This window comes from Aythya ferina (genome assembly GCF_964211825.1).
Source record: "Aythya ferina genome assembly, chromosome: 20".
NCBI classification, from domain to species: domain Eukaryota; kingdom Metazoa; phylum Chordata; class Aves; order Anseriformes; family Anatidae; genus Aythya; species Aythya ferina.
This window is the reverse complement of record NC_140318.1, coordinates 4,088,274-4,113,923: the sequence shown is the minus strand read 5'-3', so window position 1 is coordinate 4,113,923 and position 25,650 is coordinate 4,088,274. Positions and strand designations below refer to the sequence as shown.

The 25,650-nt window shown below is 43.7% G+C and overlaps 2 protein-coding genes across 9 annotated transcripts in view; one reads left to right on the top strand and one right to left on the bottom strand.

Moving 5' to 3' along the window:
- The window catches only part of GPR107 (G protein-coupled receptor 107), a gene marked incomplete at its 3' end in the record, with an annotated part of 35,961 nt that extends 15,425 nt beyond the window's left edge, over positions 1 to 20,536 (bottom strand). For 2 of the 3 annotated variants that reach the window (XM_084493989.1, XM_084493990.1), the window contains exons 1-14: positions 18,352 to 18,503; positions 13,827 to 13,946; positions 12,669 to 12,719; positions 12,469 to 12,557; positions 11,950 to 12,116; positions 10,430 to 10,464; positions 10,173 to 10,229; positions 9,209 to 9,322; positions 7,975 to 8,108; positions 6,986 to 7,061; positions 5,909 to 5,982; positions 5,216 to 5,333; positions 4,079 to 4,209; positions 2,166 to 2,209 (exon numbers count right to left, since the gene is read on the bottom strand). In XM_084493989.1, the coding sequence (XP_084350115.1) occupies positions 2,166 to 2,209; positions 4,079 to 4,209; positions 5,216 to 5,333; positions 5,909 to 5,982; positions 6,986 to 7,061; positions 7,975 to 8,108; positions 9,209 to 9,322; positions 10,173 to 10,229; positions 10,430 to 10,464; positions 11,950 to 12,116; positions 12,469 to 12,557; positions 12,669 to 12,719; positions 13,827 to 13,946; positions 18,352 to 18,468 (1,327 nt within the window). In that variant the 5' untranslated portion in view covers positions 18,469 to 18,503. Of the gene's footprint in view, positions 1 to 2,165; positions 2,210 to 4,078; positions 4,210 to 5,215; positions 5,334 to 5,908; positions 5,983 to 6,985; positions 7,062 to 7,974; positions 8,109 to 9,208; positions 9,323 to 10,172; positions 10,230 to 10,429; positions 10,465 to 11,949; positions 12,117 to 12,468; positions 12,558 to 12,668; positions 12,720 to 13,826; positions 13,947 to 18,351; positions 18,504 to 20,394 lie in introns of those variants that run through there. The other variant, XM_084493991.1, reaches the window with a different exon arrangement.
- A 2,766-nt stretch (positions 20,537 to 23,302) lies between these two features.
- Positions 23,303 to 25,650, top strand: part of FNBP1 (formin binding protein 1) — a 96,495-nt gene continuing 94,147 nt past the window's right edge. For 2 of the 6 annotated variants that reach the window (XM_084493973.1, XM_084493967.1), the window contains exon 1: positions 23,304 to 23,515. In XM_084493973.1, the coding sequence (XP_084350099.1) occupies positions 23,492 to 23,515 (24 nt within the window). In that variant the 5' untranslated portion in view covers positions 23,304 to 23,491. Of the gene's footprint in view, positions 23,516 to 25,650 lie in introns of all 6 variants that reach the window. The other 4 variants (XM_084493980.1, XM_084493975.1, XM_084493976.1 and 1 more) reach the window with 4 other exon arrangements.

The window sequence follows — 25,650 nt, the reverse complement described above, 5'->3', positions numbered from 1 at the left end:
AGCTGGAAGAGGACAAGACAAACAGGCAGGGAACACAAGCAGGATTCTGAGCCATAAAGTCCTGGAGTCGTTAGTTCTGGTGGACGAAAGGAACCAAAAACAGTTTTCCTCAGATTTTCATCACCGGCTAAAAGGTCACCAGAAGACCCAGTGCCAGGAAAAACAACTATTTAATTTTTAGTATATAATTCCCCAAGATACCCTGTAACTTAATGAAGCCTATGCAAGAGGAACAGTGAAAGCAGCCCTTGAGGGCTGCTAATACTAGACAATAAATCCTAGCCAGCAGTAGGCAGGCTGACCAGAACTCTGTCCACACAGGATTAAGACAACCCTAACCACAGGATAGACAGTGCAGCAGCTAAACTGCACATGAAAGGATCCAGAAGCTTTCACCACTTAAGGAAAAAACAGTCTTCATCTGTGGGGGAAAAAAGGCTGAGGAATTCAGCATTAGTGCTGGTCATATTTTTCTTGTGAGAAGGCAAGACACTGAGCAGCACCTCTGCAGAACAGGACCTCCAAGGGAAGCCTACAGAGTTAGGAGCATGTGGTTCCACTCAAGACACTTCATTTATAAGCCTAAGAATGATTTTACCTTATTATAGTGCAGCCAAATCATCTTTTGTTTCCTCTCCAGGCACACCAGCAGCATGACACCATCAGGTAACACTCCCCATGGGCTTCCACCAGCCACCCCTAAACATTGACTACACGGTACCTGATGAGTGAGCCCCACCACTGTGGCTGTCCTGGCCACAATCTGGTGGTGAGTCTGTGCAATGCTTTCTGCAAATATTTTCTTCTTTAACTATTCCTTTATCATTAGGCTCACAGCTGCCTTATGCTATGCTGCCTAAACAATTACTGAACCTAGAGAATCTTCACAGCTAAGCATGGTAACAGCAGCAGCGCTTCTCAGATCACCATTTTCTTTTACCTCCCTTTTTTTTTTTTCTTTTACCTCCTCTTTTACTGTCCATGTGACATTATAACACATCTTTCAGAATAAAAAGCCAAAAGCAACGCTTGGTTTTACTCAGATCAGGATCCCACCCACCACAGTGTCAGACAGGCAGGTCAGGAGCCTTTATGTTGAACATCCTTGATGCTGTCCACCTTAATTCTGTCCTTCACTCAGTACGTTTTGAAGTTAAACTCCATAGCACCACCTTGTGATAAAAACCACCAAGTGCAAGGTGAGCACAAGCTACTAACCAACTTAGGACAGACCCAGTGGTTTTCCATCTCTGTTAGGTGCAGTAGCCCCCAAGTTCTCAGCATGGAAGAGTCACAGACCCCCTTACTGCACAGCAGGTCTTCTGCCTTAGTGACACACACTGACCCCACACTGCAGAAACAATAGAATTAAAGGATAGGACTGGATTGAACGGATGTTTCCACAAAAGACCTTCTACAAATACAGCTTTCAAGAAGAGTCGGCCCTAAATGACAGACTACTGAAATGGCTGCCCGCTTCCTAGGAAGCCAGCGCTATGTTCCATGTGTGAATCTGCAGCCAACTGAGGAACTAATCTGGAAGCAGTGAGAGGACAAGGCAGGAAAAGCAAACACCACAAAAGCCATATTTGGGCTGACTTTCCATCCATCGCCTCGCTCACTGCTACAATAAACATAACGTGACTTTACACAAGCAGCCCTTTAAATTGCTGTACAAACATGGACAAGTCAAGAGCTGTGTTACACTCGATGCCAATTTATGGTTTGTTTTCTACTGAGGTTTATTTCCCTTTGTCCAGGCAGGAACGGAATTCTGTAGAAATTAAATTAGGCTCACCATTAGTCAAAACGGACCCCCATTTCCAGAATTCTTTTCTAGATTGCTTCTGAACACCTGAGTCTGAGAACAAGGCAAAGCTGTCAGATGATTTGTTCTAGGTACCATGTCTAGCTTGCACACAGAGCTGAACGAGAACCAGCAAATAAACCTCACGTGCGAGTTCTGACAGTCAAAGCAATGCAAGAGAAAGGGCATTTTCCAGATGTTATTCCTAGAAGTCCATCAAGGAAAAGCATCAAAGCAACAGTAACATTGTAGACTTATAGCTTCAGTTTATGTTTTTCAAAATCAACATTATATTGGAAATTTTGGCAATATCTTACGGCATGTAGCATAGAACAGCAAGAAAATTATGATTACTTGCCTTTCCCATCTGTTGCTGAAGCCTCCTGTAAATGTCTTATTGACCTGAAAAAATAAAAAAAAGTAGAATAGCTTGAATTTTCACACTCCCTCTTCACTGCAGCCCTCTAGAGCTCTAACAGTTTTGCTAGCTCTCTATGGCCAGGCTATGCCCATAATTAACTGTGCCTTAGCGTGTTTGGCACTGCATACATTTCACCCCCATCTCAAGCAGTTAGTTCAAGTATCTGCATCTCCTTGTGATTAAGAAAGCTAAATTGCTAAAACCTGCTTCAGCCTACAGAAAGCTTTGAGGGATGGCAGGAGCAAAGTGAGAAACTGGGGCATTTTCCAGCTTAACGCTTTCCACTTGTACAAGTGAGCTGAGCTACTATTCAGAGTACTGCCAAGCATTTGGCATCTTACTGCTCTTTTAAGCTCTTTTCATTTAAAGACTTGATTACAGCTTACATGGCGACATAGGCATCTTATGTAACAGAAGCTACCCTGCAGGAATGGAAATTCGAGGGCCAAGTCTTAGTCACCTTGCTCATATGACTCAGCCCACCAGCTGCAGTGAGGCTGTCCAGATGAAAAGGGGCAGGATTTTGTGTCCTAGGCTTCCCTGCCAGTTTGTGTTGGTACCATGACAATGTAGGAGCACTGGTTGCACACTATATAAACAGCTACAGGACAGTTCACGCAAATGCATCTGTTCTTCAGACACGGTTCTGTTATGGAAAGCAAGCTTTGTCCTAGCGTATCGCTACACAGGACACAGATTGTGCACATTATGCAGCTGAAGCTGTGACCGTAAAAGTTCCCTTTACATAGGAGATCAGAATCTCTCTCCAATGAAGGTTATTATTCCTGTAGTTTTATTTACCCAACCCAAATGCTCTCCCCACCCAAATGCTCTCCTTCCAGTGGGGGAAGTGTCAAGTGGGTAGTGCAAATTTCTTGGAAGACATTTCCCTGCCTTGGCAGAAGGCCACTGAGACTGGGTTTGGTCGTTACACAGAGAACTGGGAAGCCAAAACCCACCTTAGTGAGCCAAGGTGAAGCTTACTCTCATCTACCGAGCACCGTGGATGTGCTTATACACACACATATGCATCATGAAACAGTTTTCTCCAAAATGCTCAGGAATTGCACACTATAGAGTGAGGATGTGTTTATTAGACAGACACATTCCTTCTGTGTTTCAGAAAAAAACACTGGAGATACTGGAGAAAAACAAGAATATTGTGTTTACTAACCAAGGAGCCAGAAGCTCCTTCATATCCTCTTTTAAATCCAGCTGTTTATCCAATTAAGACTAAAATGAATTTAGAACATAAACGTTCTGACAAACTGGCAAGCAGCAACAATAGCATTTATCTGAATTATCTGTGTTTTGGTTGGGTTTTATATAACCAACATTTTTCCTTGCCAAGTAGAGTGGAAGGAAGGGCAGGGAAATGTTCCCTGTGGGATTATTTCTTCTAAACAGTCAAGTAAATATGCAGCTACTCTGGCTGAAAGAAGCTCTGATCTCAGACAGCACTATTGTTTTAGAATATAGTGGCCTACTTTCCAACCTCAGGCAGTAAAGCAAAACCCTATTTTTCAACATAAGGGAATCAGCACTTTGACAAGTTGCAAGCTTCAAAGGCACCTATAGTCTGTCTGCACTGCGCTGGCCATGCTTTTAAAACGCCCCCCACTTTCATTTATCCTTTTAATATATTTCCCAAGCAAGCATCTTCCACAACATTGGCCTGAAGCATTAAAGACCAATACAGTTTAATTAACAGAAGACTTGACTCCACAAAGGACAGACATTTACTTCTTTGCTTTGGTAGCATCTTAACCTTTAGCAGTCCATAACCCCTAGCTGAGAAGCAGCCCAAGCCATCAGGGCTCAGAAACTATACATCACGCCCAGTGACTCACCATACCACTGGAAATAGGATGGCACCACAACACAGCAGGTCTACCAGGAAAAGGATTTCTTTCCACAGCCCATATTCAGTTGTTCCCTCTTCTGTCGACTCTATGATAATGTATGCCACGTTTGCCAGCACCTATGGGACAAAAGGTGCTTAATGGCTTCAGAAGCTTTCCAAAGAGAGAGAAGATGTGGGCTGCCAACTCGGTAAAAGCTGTCCCACAGTTGCAGAAAGAGGCTATTTGGTAACATCAATTATTCTTCTGCAGCTCTATGTCAAAAATAGCACGTTCAGAAGCACCTTCACAGGATTTACAGAAATAACTGATTGGAAATAATTTCTGCTGACATTCAGGATGTAGCCCTTTTTGCTACATAATATGCTGAATCTACTGTACCAGTAGAGATAAAAAAAGAACAAAACTCCATTATTTTTTTTTCAATACCAAAACAGGAGTCTGCATACACTTAGATAGCAAACAGTCTAACCACATTATCCTAAATCAAGTCAATAATTCAAACTGGTCATTCACAACATTTTGTACTCTCTACTGCTCTACAAGAACCTCAGACTCTAAGTATATCCTTCTGATTTTGCAGCTGGGCAACAGATTCTGTCTTGGAAAGCAGACTATTCTACCTACAACAGCAAATAGAATTGCTCTCTTCCTTTATTCTTCAGCTGCTTGAGTAGGACATAAGCTCTGACTGCTTTGAACATTCTGGGAAAATTTCCCTCAGATGCAATGGGCCTACAATTTTTCCCTTTCCTTAAACCCATTCAGCAAGCATTTCAGAAGTGACAGCTTTCATTTAATATCTCTGCTGAGTAATTTAGTACTGTTTTGCAGCCCAAGTTTTGTCCCAGCATGACTATACCTACATTAGAGTTACTTGATGCTTACTGACACTATTCGATAACCATTATCTCATACTCAATATGAGGAGAAAAATGGGCAAATTACAGAAATAACTTCAGCCCCTTTCACAGCTCCTAAAACTCTTAAATTCAACTTATATTGTAACCAAGAGACTTATACAAAAAGTAACTGTGATATTCTCTGTAGGATTCAGAGTCCGTTACATTTTTCACAATCAGCTCTCTCACAATATAGTAAGTATTGACGCGGTTCAATCCTCACCTGAAGCGGGATGACAATCATGAATATTTTTTTGTCTTTATCTGAAAGGATGTGTTTAATGAAAGCCCAGCCAGTTCCAATGAGGGCAATAGTGATGAACAGAAGAGCACCTTTCAGTCTGAAAGAAAAGCAGATAGTACAAGGAGATTATTATACAAGAAGACCTTCTGCCCAGGTCTTCTCTCCTACAGACAGCAAAGCCACAAACCCAAATAAATGCCTTGCTATTTGTAAGTCTGGCAAGTGCTTATCCTACAAGAGTGAAGCAGATGTATTTGCTTACAACTGTGCACCACACAGCAACATTACCCTTCATTCACAACTGTCAATATAAGCAATCTTTTCCTGAGGGAGTCATCCATTTACCATCATGAACAGGAGAAAACACTGGCAGCTGCACCCTCTTACTATTCATACCAAGAGCAAATTAGATACTTGAATATTAGTATGAATAAAGAATAGCAAAGCATTTCTCCTTTTACTCCTTTACCCACAAAGTACCAATTCTCTGCAGCTGCCCTCTGCAAGTAGAGCTTTCCCCTTTACACGGGGCTGACTCTTATCTTGTCACTCAGACCGTAGTACAAAAGAATCAGCAATTTCCCAGTTTTCTTTGGAGGGAGGGGGGATGGCCACACCAGGAATTCAGTTTCATTGTTTGAATCTACCAAAACAATCTTCTGATATACTTACAGGTGAGTGATGTAATAGACAACAGCCCAGCCTTCAATAGGAAATCCCTGAGAAGAAATGTAGTGATAGTCGATCTGGAAGCAGAAAATACAACATACTTCATAATCCTCTCATCAGCACCCCACCCACGCCTATACAATAGGTCTGCTCTCGCAGCCATTTCAAGTTTTATTCTCCATCAGCATGTACAAACTCATCTCTCCCATAATTTAGAGGATGCTTCCTCCCAACACATTCGAGTTTTGTTTAGTACTGATCAGGTTATCTCCATTTGCTCTATTTCCTAAGCATCAGTGAATACATTTTATACAATCTACATCCTTCCTACACAGCTACAGTTAAAACAATTGCATATCTAGCTTATTAATTCATTGCTCGAGTTCAGTTGCAATAGGAAACTAGAGGCTCCCTAGTTTTACTTTCATTTGGAAACAAGATTCAAACCAGTAGACTCCAAAATTTTTGTAGGTATTATCCTCCTATGAGCTTGACGGCAGAGATCATGACTGGCACTAACACTGGAAGATTAAATGTTTGTCATTATCTTTGTTAATGATATCTTTCAGCGGAAAGGCAAAGTCAATACAATTCAATACAGACATCATGTATTGAATGTGTTAAAGCTTGTAGTGTTAGGTCTGTCATGGTATGCCATACTACGTCAGCTGAAGCAGCAGCCCTCAATTTTACAGACATCAATCAAGGCCAACCATTCATTAACATTTATTGTTAAGACACGTAGCTGGAGCTGTACCATTACTCGAGCTTCCAAGCCAGCCTCAGATGGCTGAAGCATTAGAATTCATGGAACTCATTCAAGCCTCCCGTACATCCTTGTTGCTTTCCCTTTTCAGGCCACAATCTCAATTGTATTTGAAGTCACAATTTGCTGATGAAAATTGAATCGCTTCCACCACACAGCTGTGGTTCAGTATCAACACTCCAATATGAAAGACATTTCTCTCTCCCTTCGCTCCTCTTTCCCACCCCCCTTAATGCAAATTCCTCTAACATCATGCCCTGAATTCCACATTTCTAATTCCCAGCTGAACAGCTTAGCGAATAAGTTATACGTACCGCATGGAAGACCAAGGACAGAGATTTTGTGAAAGGGAGGGCTGCCATTAGCCAGTGAATCTTAAAGACATCATTTCTGTCAAGAAAAAGACCTATCAGTTAAAAGCCAGCAATAGAAATCTGTTTCTGCAAGGATATTTTCTTTATCATAAATGTCAGAGTAACTCCCAGGAGGAGCTGACTATTAGTGTAAAGGGATTCTTTTTAATGCTGCAGTCCAAACTTCTGTAGCATCTTGAATAACATTTTAACGACATGTTCTGCTATTACTTTTTAATTAGTTTAACATGGTAGTTCATAGCTATGATCTATACATACAAGATGTTTGTTAGAAAATTACTGAATACAATTCCAATGGTATCACAACTGCTGCCCCACCCCTCAAAGTCACTAAACTACACCACCAAGCTTGAACTTCAGATCACCAAATGAACTTCAGACTACCAAATCATCACATCACCTACTGAACTTCAGACTACCAGATCACCACATTACCTACTGAACTTCAATTCAAGTCCTAGGGTCCAAGCTGCTTCTGGCTTCTGATGTTACGTTTTAATGATTAAGAAGCATGGCACATGGTGAGGAATTCCCACCACTTGGTCTATAATCAAAGTGTTTATGGCTCTCGTCTGCTGTTCCTCATAAGAAAACGATTATTAAAGATTTCTTATTACGTAGAGTTACTTCCAAATAGTATTCTCTGTTGTCCACTACAGGAATTTCCTGGGTATTTTTTGCCACAATATATTAAAATATGCACACTGCATGCATAACCTAACATAAGACTTGATAACTTTTGAACAATGGTCTCCTACAACATCACCGATTAAAGTAACTGTTGCATCTAGGAGCTGTATCAGGTACACAGCATTGAGCAAGATTTAGAATTCTAAGTGATAACATCTGAATTGGGCATAGTAAGAGGAGGAATAAAATTAAACAAGGTAGGTCTGTATTTGTCACTGACGCAGCATTAGCTTGCTTACCTGCGTTTACGAAGTATGTGGATCCACACAGTCCCAGACAGGAAAAAGAAGAGTGCCATGGAAATGTAAAGTTTTGGCAGTGGAATCTCACCCGCTGAGAGGTAGCTTTCAGGATTCTTTTCCGTAATTTCTATCTGAATATTAAAGGTGTGTTACGCGTACAATTGAAAACAGATTTGGCTAAAGCATTGTGAACTTTAATTGCTAACTCAAACAGATAGACTCATTTAAAATTAGCCTTATTTATATCCCAAAAAGGCTTGCTTATGTGTGCTAGGACTTCATTAAAATAATTCACCAAGACTACTTTGCAACACTGAAAATATCGTGCTTCTCTGGATACAACTAGGTAGGCTAGTTACCCAGGTTTTCTTCTCTTTCCAACTTCTTCAGGGGGTCAAATGAACAAATTGCAATTAAAAGACTTGGCTTTCTAAACAACGTTAGAAGCAGATTTAAAGCAGTTTAGTCCGAGTGAAATTAGGGCTACTAAGGTCTATCACCTTCATGTTCCCCTGCTGTAGCATCAGCACAGCCACATTAACGAGCAGTTCAGGGGCCTGACCGGACAGTTACCTTAGTCAATGAGAGGACTCATTACAGAACAGACTACACTGAAGTCATTACAGCAGCATGGAAGGCAGTATAAGCACAAGAAAGGGAAAAAAACGGAAAGCCCATGCTGTTCTAATAATCTCTGGCTCGAGACTGCATAGGATTGAACCCTTGAATGATAAAAGAGATAGGACATGTGCGATGAAATATTACCCTTAAGGGTGTTCACCTAACAGTGTAAAAATGCATCTTGATTTAGGCCATTAAAAGCAAAACAACAATGAATTCACAAATACCAACAATTTAGATTGCAGCAACAGCCCTAATATCTGTAACTGTTTAGAGAAAAAAAAATACGATTTTGGGGACTAACATAACACAAACAGCTGTTCTAGCTCATCTCATTACAGCATCTAGTCACAACTGTGTACACTCAACCAATCCCACATGCAGTCTTCAGATTTTCAAACATTTCTCTAAAAGTAGTACTTTAATTCTTCTTACTGTAGTTGCTGCCTTCAGAAACGCCACTACAGAGATTAAACGCACAGCTCTGAATCACTTCCCACCCCAGACAGACACTCACGTACCGCATGTGCTTGGTATACAAGCTAGACTAAAATATACAGCTTTCAATTCTAAGTGAATGAGTTAATTATACTTTAGAAGCTATACTCACATCAAGACTAAATAGCTGCTTATCAGTATTAGGCTGCCCCTTTTCGCCAACGCATTTGTGGAAATACAGGCTGTAGAGACCTTCTTGGTTATCAGAGCTGATGTTAAAAAAAAACTGAAAACAAAGAATAGGAAAGTCAGCATTCTTCTCATTCACAACAGGGTTGCATTGTTAAGAAGCCATCTCTCCTGGGGCCAGAAAAGTCATTTTGGTTCAGCTGGTTCCTTTCTGCAAACATACTGTTCTGAGGATACATGTACCTGTGTATCTGCAAGTTTCAACAGCATTCCAGGTACAGAATCACTATTGCTGTGCACTCTGGAAACCCAGGACATTTGGGCATCAGCGCTTAAGTCAGTTCAACACAAAAAATAACAGGAAGTGTCCTCTATTTAACATGGTGAAGCAGAGCATTTTGATCATGCTTGCCTTAATGCATAAGAAGCTGTTCTGTTCTCACCACAACCACACAAATTTTCACAGCTATGCAAATTTGCTCTGTTTCACATTACAATCTAAAATATGCTTGTTTTATAGTAACCAACAATGACAAATGAATTAGTGTACTGCAACAAAGCATTCATCTGGTTTCATGCAGAGCAGCTGTCCCTTAAGTGAATCATCAGACAGGTCACAGCTATTTGTTGTTAGAAATCTGCATGCACTAGCCAAATCCCAGTAAATGCTAAGGCTTTAACAGACCAAATACTTGGATATGCCAAGGCTCACAGACTATCATATTAGGTGAGCTGCAAGGAGTTTAAAATCAGTCCCCACACTTTATGAAAGATGAGCTTTCTGGCGTTTCTTTCAACAAGAGTCCATCTCAAACTTACAAAGCTACTAAAGAGGCTCTGTACCAAGGAAACAGGCACTACAATAAGGAGCAGCAGACTTTTCACGAAGTACTACGTCAAAGGAACCATCTATACACATTAAGACTAGGCAATGGCAGAAACCCTACCTGAAATGAGAAAGTTCCTCCATCGTTGCGAACATGATGCTGTTGTTCTATTATGCTCTGGGAAAAGGAAAATAGACACGGATTTCTAGGCAGGTACCTACTACATCTGGTTACATCACCCAGACAAACAGAACTGCATCCTGTACATTTATAGTGGAAGCTGAGAGCAACAGAATACTCCTTTCAACTTTCTGGCTATACTTATATTGTAATGTTTTGCCATTTTTTTTTTCTGAATGAGAACAGCAGATTCTTACCTGAGAGGTTGTTGTACTTCGTTGGGACTTCTTATCTAGAGATAAAAGTATTAATGGTACATTTAGAGTGTTTGCATTTAGACAGCCTCACAAACTACCACCTTTTACATATTGCCAATACCTTACTCAAATATTCCTACACTCATCTGCATGACAGTTTTCAAGATGATCATCAGAGATTCTTCCCCAACCCCTCCTTACTTGCCTAGGACTCTTCCCTCCACTACCATTCATTCTGGATGCATCCTTAGATGTTAAGGCAGGCTTCCCTACTACTACACCTTCCACAAAACCCTGCCCAAAGAAACTTTCCACCCCCTTCAGCTACAGGGATGCAGGAGGCAGATGGCATATACTGGATTCAGGCTACAGCTTTGTTTCCTACACTCTACAACTATGTGAGTTTAATGTTATCACTGATTAGCCTCAATGTACACATTAGGCCTGACAAACTTACAAAAAAACTAACTTGTTTTGGGGAAGGAAAAGGTTCTCAACTCCTTATTAGGCAAGGTCACAATTTCCAAAAAAAAAAAAAAGCAACCTGCCAAGTAAAGATCTGTTCTGGAGAAATTTAAACTGGCAGGAGACTTCCACAGAGCAGCATGTGAAGTTCACAGTTTCACTCCACTCACTTCAACAGACCCTGTATGAAGCTTTCCAGACATACAGTCATTCCATCCTACCAGAGAGTAAAAGTTTTAAGACTTAAGCTTTGCTTTTGGCTTCCGTGTGTCAGCACACTGTCAATGTTCACAACACTACTGCAAGAAAAGCAAAGCTAGGGCTGTCAGACAAATTATCTTCAGTGCCATCCAGCTTTAGCTCTTGGCTCGTTAAAACAGCTGTGCAAAATAAAGACAGCATACTCCATTTTCACCTATATCAAAGATCATGCACACTACACAACAAGACAGACTCCATCTACTACAGATCAGTCTGCTACATTTAGGAACTCTTCCAGGAAGAGATAACAAACTGTTTAGACCTAATTCCATAAGGGCAGAGACTGTCAAATTATTTCATCTGCTGGTCTGGAAGCCAAAGATGTATCCCTGCCAGAAAGATTACCCATATAGTTGCATCTCCATCCCCTTAACTTCCAAGTGACAGACTAGATTTTAACCTCTCAGATAAGGAAGATCATCATCTCATAAAAATAAGGTCTGGAAAGGACACGTGGGCATCTTTAATGCAGTTTCTGAATCAAAGCAGCCCTACTGTCAGTAATGGACCACACTGGACACAAGTGTTTAAAATCTTTTAGTGCAGATAGTCCAGCCCCTCCTCACAGACACTGTAGGTCTCTGACAGTCCATGCTAAGCCTCCAGGGGATATAATGCACATCACTGAGCAGGAGACTTCAGTCCAAAGAGTAGCCCAAAGAATGGGCAGGTTTACACAACTGTCAAATTCTAGCCCAAGGGAATCCTGGAATGTGACCACAACACGCTGCTGGGTGCACATCAACCAGAAACTAGCAGTGACAGCACACATAGATCAGGTTGAGCAGACTTACCTTTGCCATCTGTATTTTGTTCAGTCTCTTCCAGACTTGTACCAGAATCAGCATTTTGTTCTGACGTTTTTGTTGGCTTGGTAATCGTGGCAGTAGCGTTTTCCTCAGACACGAATGAAATTTTAGGTAACAGAGAAGAAGCTTCTGCAGAGAACCGTACTTTCACACTAAATAAGATTTTTATACAAAAGAAAAGCCAATCAACATTCTTAAAGTGGCTTGCATAGTCTACACGTGACCAGTAAAAGACAATCACCTTATTAAAATGCAAGAAAAACCTACACCAAAGAAACAAGTCACATCCCCTAACCCCTTCAACACACAGAAAAAATTATTTATACCTCAAAAATACCTATCACTTTATACCTCAAAATTTCTTTCATTCCCAACTTTCACGTGACCCACTGAGAATACAGCTACATGCACTGCAGCTTTCCAAGCCCTTCAAGAAGTATCAAATGTTACATTGACTTCAACTAGCAAAGTAACCCAAGAATGCAAAGTACACCATTTACTCACACTTCATTTGTGAAGTCCAGAAGTAAGATTACAATAGACACATCTTGCTCTGGTTTCTTTCTCAGAATACAGTAATCCAATTCTTCATCCTGGAAAGGAAATCAAAAACATTTTTGAAGCATCCTCCTGTTTATAAGAAATGGGTATGCTCTCTCCCATGTAGAGGCTACTATTTTTAGGCCAGCATCCACATCTCTTACCAGGTAAGTGGAGAAGCCATCGTTCCTTGTTCGATCCAAACTGAACCCCACCTATGAGACAATTAAGAAGAATCTGTCAAATTACAACAGCTCAGCCTCCCAGGATGAGACGCCAAGCCACCATGGAATGAGTCAAAGACACTGCTCTCAAATTAACCTATGTTTAAGACAGAATTTTTCTCATTACCTGTTTAGACAGAAAATAATTCAAGTATAATAGACTTGCTGCTTCATCCATACCTACTAAGAATGTAATATATACTGACTCAAACTCAAACGAGAGTGCCTTCTGGCATTGCTCCCTTTCAACTTGCTACAGTACTTTTCCAGAAAATTTTGCATGAGGAAAAGATGTAATACGTTTTGTAATAAGATAGAAGTACGCAGTGAAGTCAGAACACATCTGTTTTCTACCCAGGTATTTCTATATCTCTACTAAAATCATTAACATAACATATTATGTACTACATAAGGTGAAAGTTCTCTAAAAATCTGGATGTGGTCACTGTACTGAGAATCTACTGATAATATGATTACACAGTGTATTCGAATATAACAGGACAACGATATGAAAAGTCTCAGCTCAGGAGTGTTTAGGAAACCTCTGTTCAATAGATGATCGATATATACCCACAGTTTGTACTTTAGCATGTATGGGAATGGCACAAAGCTGCGCTGTAGGATGTTCAGACTGGACATCAGGGAAAATTCCTTTGCTATGAGCATGGTCACACACTGGAACAAGCTTCCTAGAGAGGTGGTTGATGCCCCCATGCCTGTCAACACTCAAGAGGCATTTAGATAATGCCCTTAACAATATGCTTTAACTTTTGATTTGCCCTGAAATGGTCAGGCAGTTGGACCTGATGGTCTTTGTAGGTCCCTTCCTACTGAGCTATTCTGTTCATAAAATACATATATGGACACACAGGTTCAGGCGAGGAGGTGACGAGTTAAAATTTGACCTTAAAGCAGAACAGATAGCACTTGAGGCTAAGTCTCATAACGTATACATATCCTCACAGGTTGCTTACAATGGGGAGCACAGCAAACAGCACCACCAGTTACAGTCTGACACTTCACACAAGTTCAAACATCCAGTGCAGGGGGCAACTTGACAGAAAGCTTAAGGCAGTGATTGGACTCAAAGTGACTTACTTCTGTGCCCTTAGCAGCACTCACGGGTGGCTTCAACGAAAGGTTGCTGACATTGACTTTCATGAAACCATCCTTGAAGAAGCCAAAGGTATTCAGGTGCACTTTCTGCCTCACATCATCCTACGAGAAAGAAAAGACAGGTTACCAACCCCATACACGGGTCCTGGTTTTGGCTGGATTACACCACAAAACGCAGCCACCTGCCTAAGCAATTACAGAGGAAGTAGGGTGACCAAGATTGACACTTAAGTATTCATGCAAAACATCTGTCTGATCACACCAAGAGCAAATCTCTTTAGGATACCTTCAGATACAACCAATCAACTCTTACAGCAACTTAGACTTGAACTTTAAACAAATGTGTCATTGCTGATTATTTGACTCTACTCCTGAGAATGCTGCAAGAAAAAAGTCTGGAGGACATTAAATTGCTGGCATCACCGATTAAGCAAACTATTGCTACCAAAAAAGAAAAAAAAGACTGGAGATGAATGAAGAAAACTCTTGTTTGAACCCTAGCCACTGTCATTGCAACAGACTGAAGAGGAATTAGTCGACTGTAATACTCTTACCTAACTGAGAGCTGGGTTTGGGCCATGTGTTTAGCAAGTATCACACCACAATATCGTCCTATCAGACCTTTTGTGTTAGGCAGGGTCACCGCTTGGCAGTCAAACACCTAACACACTGCAAAGCTATCTGCACGGCGCAGATGAGAATATTTCTTACATAGCCTCCTTCTTCCAAACGATTTTTAATAATGGTCCTGGTAAAACTCAAGGCCTTGAGTCTTACAGGTAGGGTAAGCACTGAATATAGATAGGTGGGGTCCAACAGAACCACTGGGGTTAGTTTCTCTAACAGAAATCCCAATCTCTAATCCTCTCCCCTGCCCACAGGCTTAGCTGCAGAATAATTTGCCTCCTCTCAGACTGGCAAGGAAATTAGAAATTCGTACCTGCTCATGACTTGCTCAGCTTATAAAAGTTCAAGTACACTTGGCTTTTTCTTTCTTTCTTTTTTTTTTTTTTAGGAGGTCATGAAGCACCTAATCTGTAAAGAGGTAAAAATTATGCGCAGCTGCCACATCAGACAAGGAAAGGTCACATTCCTGGTACTTTGCATTCTGAGATCAATAAGTAGGTACAGAAACACAGGATGGGTTGGGTTGGAAGGGACCTTAAAGATCATCCAATTCCAACCCCCTGCCACAGGCTGGGGCACCTCCACTAGGTCAGGTTGCTCAAAGCCCCATCCAGCCTGGTACGCAACTGGACCCTCAATCCTACGAGATCGTTAACTGGAAGAAAAATAAGAACAGAGCAACAAAAATTAAAGAGCACATTTAAAACCTAGTTTAAAGCACTTTTACAAGTGATCACTGAAAATAAGTTATTTCCTCCTCCTGCTATGCCTAGAAAAAGATAATCAGATTTCAGAATACTTGAAGCAGAGAAGTCAACTGCTAAAGGCAATCAGACTCTTCTGGATGAGGCAGTGGAAGACTGAGCTATGAACTGAACAAATAAATAAGTTGTCTCTTTCCATTGATCCCCAATTTTGCTATCTGCACAAAACATTCCTTACACAAATGCCACTGTAAGAGCAGGACACAAAGCCTGGCACAGCTGACCTGTAATTTAGCCGTACTAAGAGATCACCCTAAGAGAATCAAGCTAACCTGACAAATAACCAGATGGTTCCCTTAATGCTCAGAAGAGGAAAAAACAAAGTTAGTGACATGGCTTACAGCAGATGCTTTGTTTAACAGAGTATTAAAGCGGTGCCATCTTTGCATTCTAGGCACTTGGACGCTTGAAACAAGAGTCCACGTGGGTCATTTAACAATGCTTTACACGTAATTTCTCAGTCAGAATAGAGGACTAATACTAGCTTTTTAGATATACACCTGGTGTGGTATTAAGCACTTCTGGACAGAATTGTGTGGGCAGCAAGGAGAGAAACAAAGCGTCACCCAGCCACAAGGCGTTCTGTATGTTGTAAATACAAGTGGAGACACAGACGCCATTCAGAATTCCTGCAAACACTACGCAATTTCAGTTCAATTTCATCATTTGCTTCATCGGTTCCCCGGTGTGCTCCCCATGAACAAACAGTACATACCACACACTTTCCTCCCTGGTTTTATCTCAGCTTTGGGTGCTTAGAGTTTACGGATTTAGTTCACAAATCCTTCAGCTTTACACGATCCTGACAAGCAGCAGCACACTCCCCATGAGCATCTATTGCTCAGCGTATCAACAGCTTGAAGATGCTGGCTAACTGACAGCCGTCTCACCTCTCACGAGAGGTTTAACGGGTTGGATATATCTGGCTTTTACTTTTATCCACTCAACTGCAGAAATATTTGATTGTGTGTTTAGAACAAAGATCTAAACCAGCACAAATGAATACTTAAGCATCTGAGCTGTTAGCATGCACGGGCTTTTAATTTGTATAGGATGCCTTCAACACCTAAACATGCCCCTTCAAGAGGGGACGACCTGGGCCTTATTAGTAACAGGTTACAGTTGTACCAACAGATTAAGTTGTCAGCTGCTTTCCATACAAATCTTTCCCTCTCAGATTAAAGTCGATCCTGCACCATTTGAGTACAACTAAATAAAAGTGGCATCCGAGATCCTACAGAATGGGTAAAGACATATTTAACATTTTACCCCAAATCTAACTGGGATGATGCTATCAGTATGAGTTGCTTTGAAAGGGCTTTTCAACTTGTGCAATTGAAATCCAAGACTTACCACCATAAAAAGGCCAGAGGGATTTACGGACAGAAACAACCACTGAAAAATAACATCTTCCAAATAAAAAAAATAACATGACATCACAATCTTGACACTGTCATAAAACAGGAGGGGTTCTACTTCCCTTTTGGAAGCCAGTGCATTACAGAGCAATCTCACTTTATTAAAAGTAACACAACAAACTGCTACGCAGCATTGTCAGTTGGATGGTTCCTCTTGATAATTTACTGGAAACCTCTAATTTCAGCTACTCACCAGCATTAAACTTAGTTGTGTACCTGACAAAGGTCTCATCTGGACAAACTTCCTCATTCTCGGAAGCAGTCGGTATTACAGTATTCAAATGTTAAGACCAAAAAACCCCAAACCCACAGCACATGCCCCGCTTGCCATGTTTTTGGTAAACAGAAACATGCTAATTGCCACCCACTTTTGGAAACCTCTGAAAATTGTTTCCAGCAGTTCTCTTATGCTTGAAAAAAGCATTTTTTGTTTGTTCGTTTTTAACATACCACATTATTTTAATGAAGCCAATAAGTGCTAGCAAGGAAGAGCCTTCATTAGATGAGGTTATTCTAACAGCACGGGTCAAACAAATCCATTTTCTACCTCAGAAAAAAATCCTCATTTTGTTTCTATAAAGGCAAAAAGCTCTTTTCATAGCTGCAAGACGCGCTGATTGCGACTCGCTTTTCTGACATCAGAAGTTTCACTTCCGGACGTTAACTACGAAGACAGAACGAGGCTTTTCCAGCGTAAGCAACAACAGGCTGTTTGCAGAGGCCTCGTACCCAGCACTCTCTCAGAGCCATGGCCTTCAGCTTGGCACAGCCTCAAAGCACACACTGCCACCAGCAAGGAGCCAGCGGCAGCGACACCAGAAGGGAGGTTTCATTATGAAAGGGTACCGCTGTCGGAACTTGGTGTTTACATAAACGCTGTAAAGCAGCAGGTGAAGAGGCTGCACTCTAACAATGAAGCTCCTGTTTATACAGGTGTGTGAAGGCACGACAGGACGTCTGCTTCCCGCAGTGCGTGGCAGCTCAGCGCTGCAACCCACGCAATACCTACAAAACTGAAGCCATTGTAAAAAGGGTGCAAACACTTTGGGACTTCAGAAATGCTGTGAAAGGATCTGGGAACTGTGGTGTTTGGTGTGGAGGACGTTTGCTTGAAGCCAGACCAAAAGTTTACAATGTAAGGGAAGAAAGCGTTGCCCTGGGAGAAACTCTTCCAGCATTCAAGCGCTGGTCAAAAACTCTTCAAAACGATAAAGTAACCAGCAAAATTTCCTAGTTAGTTGTTTCTGAGAAAGGTTAGCTTTTCCTGGGGCAGAACAACGTTCACTCGGTTGTGCATCAGACAGCTGTACGGACTGGAAACCCCCTACAGCTGAGACAGGAAAGCATCCCCGCATCCCAGCGGCTGGAGGGGAACTCCTGCAAGGCCTTGGCACTCCCCCTACCCTGCTAAGCAGTGCCGATCCCGCTCTTTTTACACTTTATTAACTCATTTGGGTATTTTTATAGGCAAAACCCGACGCCGTTCGCTCTGTTGTGCAAAACCGGCACCGAAACCAACCCCCAGCCCCACGCTGCGAAGCCCCCGGCCACGCAGCGCCCCCTCAGCCCCCGGCTCCCCTCAGCCCGAGGGGCAGCAGCGGCCCTGAGGGGACGAGGGGCAGGCCCCGGGACTAGGCCCGGGGGCTCCCCGCCAGCTCCCGGCCCCCTCCCGCTCCCCTCAGGCGGCACGGGCCTTACCCTGAGGGTGAGGTGATGGACGCGGGCAGCCGCCGGGCCCGCGCAGAGCAGCGCCAGCCCCAGCCGCAGCCCCAACGCGGCCCAGCCCGGCGCGGCCCCGGCGCCGCGGGCCGCCATCTTCAGGCCAGCGTCAGCATCCTCCTCAGCGCCGCTTCCGGGGGCAGCGCGGGACACGCCCCCTCCCCGCCAAAGCCACGCCCCCCTCCAGCACGGCCACGCCCCCTCTCTGTCAGGGCCCGGCCCCACCCGCTCGCCTCACGTTTTCCCGCCCCCCCCTCCCTCCCTCAGAGGTGCCCTGCCCGGTTTGTTAAGCGATGCGTTGGAGTTTTGGCTGAATATCTCAGCAAAACGGCCCTAAAATAAAACACGGGGCTTTCGGCTTTCATACTGAGGTGGTTTGGAATGCTTCTGAGCTGTTTGAAAGCCGTTTAGAATCGTAGTTCCACTTGAAAATAAAATTTCACACGGCTGGGGCATGGCTTCTGTGAATTCCCTCACCAGGGCAGCACAAGAAGTGTAACACAACATAAACGTCTCTTGTTCAAAGTAACACAACATAAACATCTCTTGCTCAGAGTAACACAACATAAATAGGGGTGATTTAAGTGGCTAACCCACTGCTAAACCCCTTTTCAAAAGGCTACACAATATATCTACGTTATGGAAGCCATCAATGCAAATAAATGTAATTTTTCAGTGTTCTGCTACCTCATAACTCGCACGTTTTCATTTTCCCGTTTAGTGTACGAGGCAGGAGCTGCACAACACCCGTCACCCAGAGCCAGGCAAACAGCTGGGCTGGGACAGGTGAGCAGCGAAGCATGAGGTGAATAGGTCGAGAAAAATCCTCACCTTTACAACAGCAACGTTGGGTAGGATGGCTCATCCTTGGTCAGACGTGATTCAGGTCTTACTGTACAGGTTATTTCTTACAGTTTCGTTTCCCCTGTTTTCTTGGATACTCTTAGGTAATAGAATAAACACAGAAACCTCGACATCAACCAAAGAAACCTGGACTGATACCAGAAAAATACCAGAAAACACCTGGAAGCATGAACAGCAGACACACATATACACACCCCCCCTGTGTTTTTCAGGCAGATTCTTTCCCTAGCTAGTCCCCGGGCCGTGCCACTAGATGTCCTCTCAGCACCAGGCCTCGGAGCCCACATCCCTGTAGGAAGCCTACGTGACCACGGTCAGAGTTTATTTCAAAAAGATAGTTCTGGTCCAGATATTTTCTCGGAATGTTTTAATAACGCAATCATAGTTTCTGTGCACAGACCACCCTGGGAAACCCAGAGACAACAGACTCATGAGAAATGGTTGCTTGCAACCGCAGCAGAGACTTTATGCCTTGCTCTGCTGAGGAGCCTCTTCTAGTCTGAAGGTGCTTCCTAAGAACAAGCAGGGATTTTTACGCCACAGACTGGAAATTATCAGAAGTTTGATTTGTTTTCCTTGTAACTCTCTACCAGCTATTGGAATATTGTAGTGGCTAAGTTGCAGCTAACTTAGACTGAGTGAACTGCAAGTTGGAATTTGTGATGTTTACTCTATTTGGCTAGGCGTTTTTAAAAGAATATATAAGAGTCTATACTTTCATTTACATCCCTATCAATATACCCTTGTCATAAAATGAATGGGATAGAGCAGTTGGAAGTGACCTACAAAGGTAGAGTCCAACTGCCTGACTGCTTCAGGTCTAGCCAAAAGTTAAAACATTACCGAGGGCATTATCCAAACCCCTCTTGAAGATAACAGCATATTATGCAGCAGCAAGGGCTCGCTGTTCCCTCAAGACCACAGAGCACAATAATGCAGCCAACAGGGCAGGGGCCTCACCGTACTGTGTACAGTCCCTCAGTTCTCAAGCAAGACAAGCCTAGGGACAGCAGCTGAGAGCTCAGGTCATCAAAAAAGCTTGTATCAATGAGGCATAGATAAAATTGGATTGAGATGTTAACCTATAGTTCAGATAGTGAATTCAGAAATGAGTATTTCAGGTGATGGTAACTAAGGTCAGACACAGTCTAGCAATACCTGGATAAATTTGTAGTGATCAGGCAGGTCTGAGATCAATGCTTCAGGGGAGTCGGGTATCTACAACAACATGGTCTATAGCCAAGCACATACACAGCTATAGTCAAACATAAAACAAGTACCCCTGTAACCCAGCTCAAACAGAGGACAATGCCTCAGGCTAAAGCTTAAATAGGGCTCCTGCCTCTATGGGTGGAGGGTGTGAGGTGGATGCCACAGGTGAGAATGACCATTTAGGTTTATCAGGCATTAATCAGGTACTAATCAGGCCCCTCCGGGCCCTGATAGGACATGTAAAGAGAACCAAGGTCCCCCGCTGTGTGTCTGAATGAGCTGGATAGTGTTGCAACAGCAGAAAGGAAACAGCTGTAATGCTGGTGGCCTTAGGGAAAGGTGTGTCCTCTTCCTTTCCGGGTGCTGTTTTGGTCCCAGTGTATGAGAGGTTACAAGTAACATCTACATTACTTGTCTTGGATGTGGTTGATACGGCCAGAATTATAAAAAAATAAAAGGGAAACAGCTGCAGGGGTGATGACTCCAAGGGGGAAAGGTGGGTCCTTTTCCTCTTATGTCCTGGAAGCTGGAAATGCTTCTACTTTGCAAGCTGTGATTTTCCTTGCTTTGCATGATTAGACCTAGGGAGCAGGGATTTAAACTGAACTACAGTTTAGGGATTTGTTTTACATTGCTTGGCTGCTAAATGATTTAGAAGGTATTTAATCTAGCTGCTTTTGATTAAGGTTAGAGTCTCTTAGATAAAGTTCTGTTTTAGAAAGAGAATTGCTTCTGCTTAGGATCCAGTTCAGAGACTATGCTAAATCATAACAGGAGGGGTAAGCACAGATTTTACAGGAATAGGCCTGTATCTAGACAACAGCTCTGAACGGTCTTATTCTCACTGAAGGTGAGAGGAAAGCCCCCCCTAGGTTCTGTATTGCTCTGATTTGGGTTGTGTAAATCAGAAATGAAGAGAGAGAATCCATTTTCTAAGTGTTATTTTGAACTATTCTTTTGAGCCTGGGACCTGCTGAGCCCTCCAGCATCATGCTGTAACGTAAAGGGCTCGTAATGCTCCCATCATTGTTAATTACATTAGCAATTAGGGACCAATCATGCTGCAGGCCCTGCTGTTTTGGGCACTGTACAAATGAAAGTAATAATGTAAGTGGCAGTCCCTGTCTTGGAGAGTTTCAGACTAAATAATAAAGACAGGGGAGAGTCTCCTTCCAGAAATATCTGGAATTCATTTTTATTTAGTTTTTGTCTTGAGCTTCTGTCCACACATTTTAATAAATTTTCATACATTTTGGTATTGTTGATTCTAATGTTCCATCATAAATAAAAACTTGCATTTCTGGCCTGTATCTTTCTATAACCAGTTAAGCATTTTTTATCTTCTTTCAGCGTGGACAGGTTTCCCTGCCCGTGCTGGTGTAACAGGTTTGCCTTGTTCCCCTCCCAGGTCTTTGTGCAAAAGGAAATTCCACAGCAAATTTGCCTCAGATGATACTAGTACTGCTCTGTGTTTGGACTCAGTACATTCTTTTTGTTCAAGTATTTATAGATTAAGCTCTCCCAAAGTCGTGAGTCTGGTTTTGTGATGTGTTCTGGGTGGACATAAGCCTAAGGAAGGACAGCAGGCTTTGGCACCCCTTTTCTGAGAGTCCGTGGAAGGACAAGCCCTTGGAAGACGGTGGTTGTGTCTGCCATGCTGCCTAAAGCACAAATATTTAAATATGTTGGCAATAGCAGGAAGAATTACTCTGTAAAATGAGTTGAAGAGTGTCTCTCTCAGTTGTTATGAAGTCAGTTCTTAAAAGTAATAACTTTTAATGATGAATAAAAGTGATGCCTGCTCTCTGCATCCCTTCAAAGACAGCTGTGTGAGGAGCAGCATTCTACTTTTAAGTTCAAACCAATTGAACTAACCAGGGAAAAATATAAATGCAGTTCCATTATATGCATAAAACTTGTCTTCATTGTTGTTCTAAACATTGGAATCACTTAAATTATTTTCTTATTCTTTCTGATGTAAGTTAATATCCGAGTGCCAGTTAGTGAAAGGAGAAGTGTGCTGATCTAAAGGAGATAAAACCTGCAGCAGCTGGTCAATTTTTATCTCCTTCATCAAAAGATCCCAGCCCTCTGTAAGCAGACACCTTTCCTCTCAGGTGAACAGACGTGCTTCCCTTCTTTACCCACTCTGGAAATCTTTGATGAACGGATGCAGCAATAAATATAAAACAGCAATCTAAAGCTCTGTTTACATCTCTTGTAGCTGAAGAGCAAAAAATGTAAAATCCGATTATGTGTGGCACAGCTCAAACAAATGTTGTTACAAAGGAAGACGAGCACAAAATAAATCTTATTTCTCCGGCGAGGAAATGAGCCGTTTTCTGCAAGGCCAGCATAATTGCTACAACAACCCGCGTTTATGCGAAAGCAGATAATTTGATTATTTTTGTGCTCGCCTGCTGAGCACACTGGTGGCAGATGGCAGACTTAATATTTGTGGATTTGGGTCGGTTTGGGGCGTGGGGCTGGATTTGGGCAGAACCTGCGTGAAGGGACTGCTTTACTCGACGTGGGGGGGGATGCCCGCATCCCAATCACCCAAACAGAAATAACGCCTAAACGCAAATAATAAAAATAACACGAGGGGGGGGAGTGAGGAAAGAGGCGCTGAGGCACTTGAGGAGGGGGCGGGAGCGCGTCCCCGCCGCCCCCCTCAGCCACGGGGGCGCGCAGCCTGTGCGCCTGCGCGGTGCGCGCATCTCCCCCCCTCCCCACACACCCACCCGGCCGCGCCTGCGCAGTGCGGCCGAGCTGTCAAGCGCCCCCCTCCCGCCTCCCTCCCTCCCTCCCTCCTCCGCCCCCCCCCCCCCCCCCCCTCCCCGCCCCGCTCCGCCCGGGCCATTTTGCGGCGCGATGAGGCGGGAGCGGCGGTGAAGCAGCGCCCGGCCCTGCCCGCTCCTCGCCTCCGCCGAGGGCACCGAGAGCCCTGAGGGGGGACAGAGAGAGAAAAGGCAGAAGGGAGGAAACCTAAAGAAGTGGGCGCCGAGACCCCCGGCGGCCCCCCTTTTACCTCAGCGGAGCCATGAGCTGGGGCACGGAGCTGTGGGTGAGTGAGGGGGGGGCTGTAACGGTCCGTGCTGAGGGGAAAATGCGGCCCCCGGGGCTCTTCTGAGGGGTGAGGGGTGTAAAAAGATTAGGGTGAGGGGTAAGGGGATGAAAGGGGTTGTGGTGGGGGGCTCTTTTCCCCCCCCCCCAAACCCCTTCGTGGAAACTTTTCTCGTGTGGGGAGATCCCTGTGGGGTGAGGAGCGTGTGGAAAAATAAGTGAAAAAGCAGCTGCAGCCCTCACCAGAATGCGGGATTTGGGGTAGGGGGGATCTCAGGTAGAGGTTTGTGTGGGGTACGGTGAGAGGGGGGCTGGGGAGGGGGTGGTAGCTGAGGGGCTGGTGTGGGGAGGGGGTTGTGGGGTGGGGGTAAGGGGGTGTATAGGGGATGTGGGGGGCTATGGGGGCTGCAGGGGCTGCCCCAGGGGTGTGAGTAGGCACGGCTGGGGCTCAGAGGCTCCTTGGTGGAAGAAGTGGGAAGCGTAACGCCTCTGGTTCACGCCAAGCCCCCACTGGGAAAAGCGGAGCTGGTAAAGGCGAGTATAAGGCCAGTGGTGATCTTCATCAGGCCCCGCTCGGAGAACACCAGGGGAGGCAGGTAGGAGAAGTTTGAGAAGGCGAAGGGGAAAGGCAGAGCCAGCCACAAAGAGGAGGCGATGCAGCCATGTTTGGCAGCGTGAGGGGGGAGCCGGGAGCAAAGCCTGGTAGCGAGGGCTGTGGCGGTGGGCAGCAGGCGGGCGAGCAGCCCTCCAGGCTCTGGGGGTTCCTTGGGGTGGGCTTCTTGGGGGGCACGGGAACGCTGTTTGCAACGAGGAGTCATAAATGAGTGCTGGGGCGTCATCTGGATTGCAGGGCGCTGCAGCGTTTCGCTCCTGTGTTCGTCTCCTTGTGCCTGGCAATCGGTGTAAGTTCAGATGTAAGCACATCAAAGCTTTAAAACCATCTCCGTGGAGGAATGGTTCTTCTATACGTGCTGAATGCCATCCTTCCGGGATGCGTTACTGCTCTGTTTGGTGAGCATCTCATCTTGCCGTGACATTGTGGTCATGATACAGCTAGATCTGGTTAGATCTAGATAGTAAATTAGGGGGCAAATGCTCGCTGAGGGGTGGCTGTGGTATGCTCGTGTATTCCGGAGTAAGAGGCGATGTGTACCGATGAAATGCTGGAACGATGCTACTGTGATTGATCAGTATTTAAACAGCTCTGCTGCATGGGCACGGTGATGGGAAAACCTGCAGTTGCCTTCTGCATCTTGGATGCTTTGGGGGAGATTAAACAGTTTGAATGGAATTAAAGTAATGAGCCAGCGTAACAATTTTGACACAGAAAAATAAATTTTGAGTTTTCAAGATGGATTTAGTAGCTATTCTTGTATTCTTAAAGAGTGCAAGCGATACCGAGAGGTTTCTGTATGTGAACAAGCAGAGAAGTGCTTATAAATAGTCCTTTCTGTTCATGGTAATCTTTGCAGGTGTGCATGCAGGCATGTCTTTGTAACAGCTTCTTTTTCCCAAAATTTTGTTGGTGAAATTCTGTCTTTAGCAGCATCAAAGTGTTATTTTCCATGTTTTCGATGTGCTTTGAGAAGTGTAGTGGTTTACTGAGGAAAATAATTGAGCAAGCAGATTAAATGATTCTTGGTACTGGGTTGGCAGGACTTGCTGTGTTTTCAATTGGGCAGGGCTTTGAAAATTCACCGGTTTCTAGTGCTCTGGGTATCTAGGCCAAAACACTGATTACCCTCGCCATATCCATCTTTCACTGGGAAAGGAACCTCACAACCAAGCTGTATTTGATATACACCGCTGCCTTTGTTGAGCCTGGTGGTTTTCAAACAAAATTAAATTTCTGTTTACCTTAAAACTTAGTATTTGTTTTAGGTAGTCAGGGAATGGGCATACAAACAGGTCCTGTAAATGTCAAATGCCTGCTTTAGGGTGTGACTGGGATATGGTTTGCTGCAACCATTTGATGGACTGGAAGCTGAGGAGGTAAGAAGTGTTTCCAATTGTAGTTTAGAAAATGAAAATCTGCTGGAAGACCAGTGGTGGTTGCTTGCAGTTTATATCTCAGATGAGCAGATCTACCAGAGTGGGCACGTGTTCAGGGTTTACCCCTTTCATGTAACAAAGGAG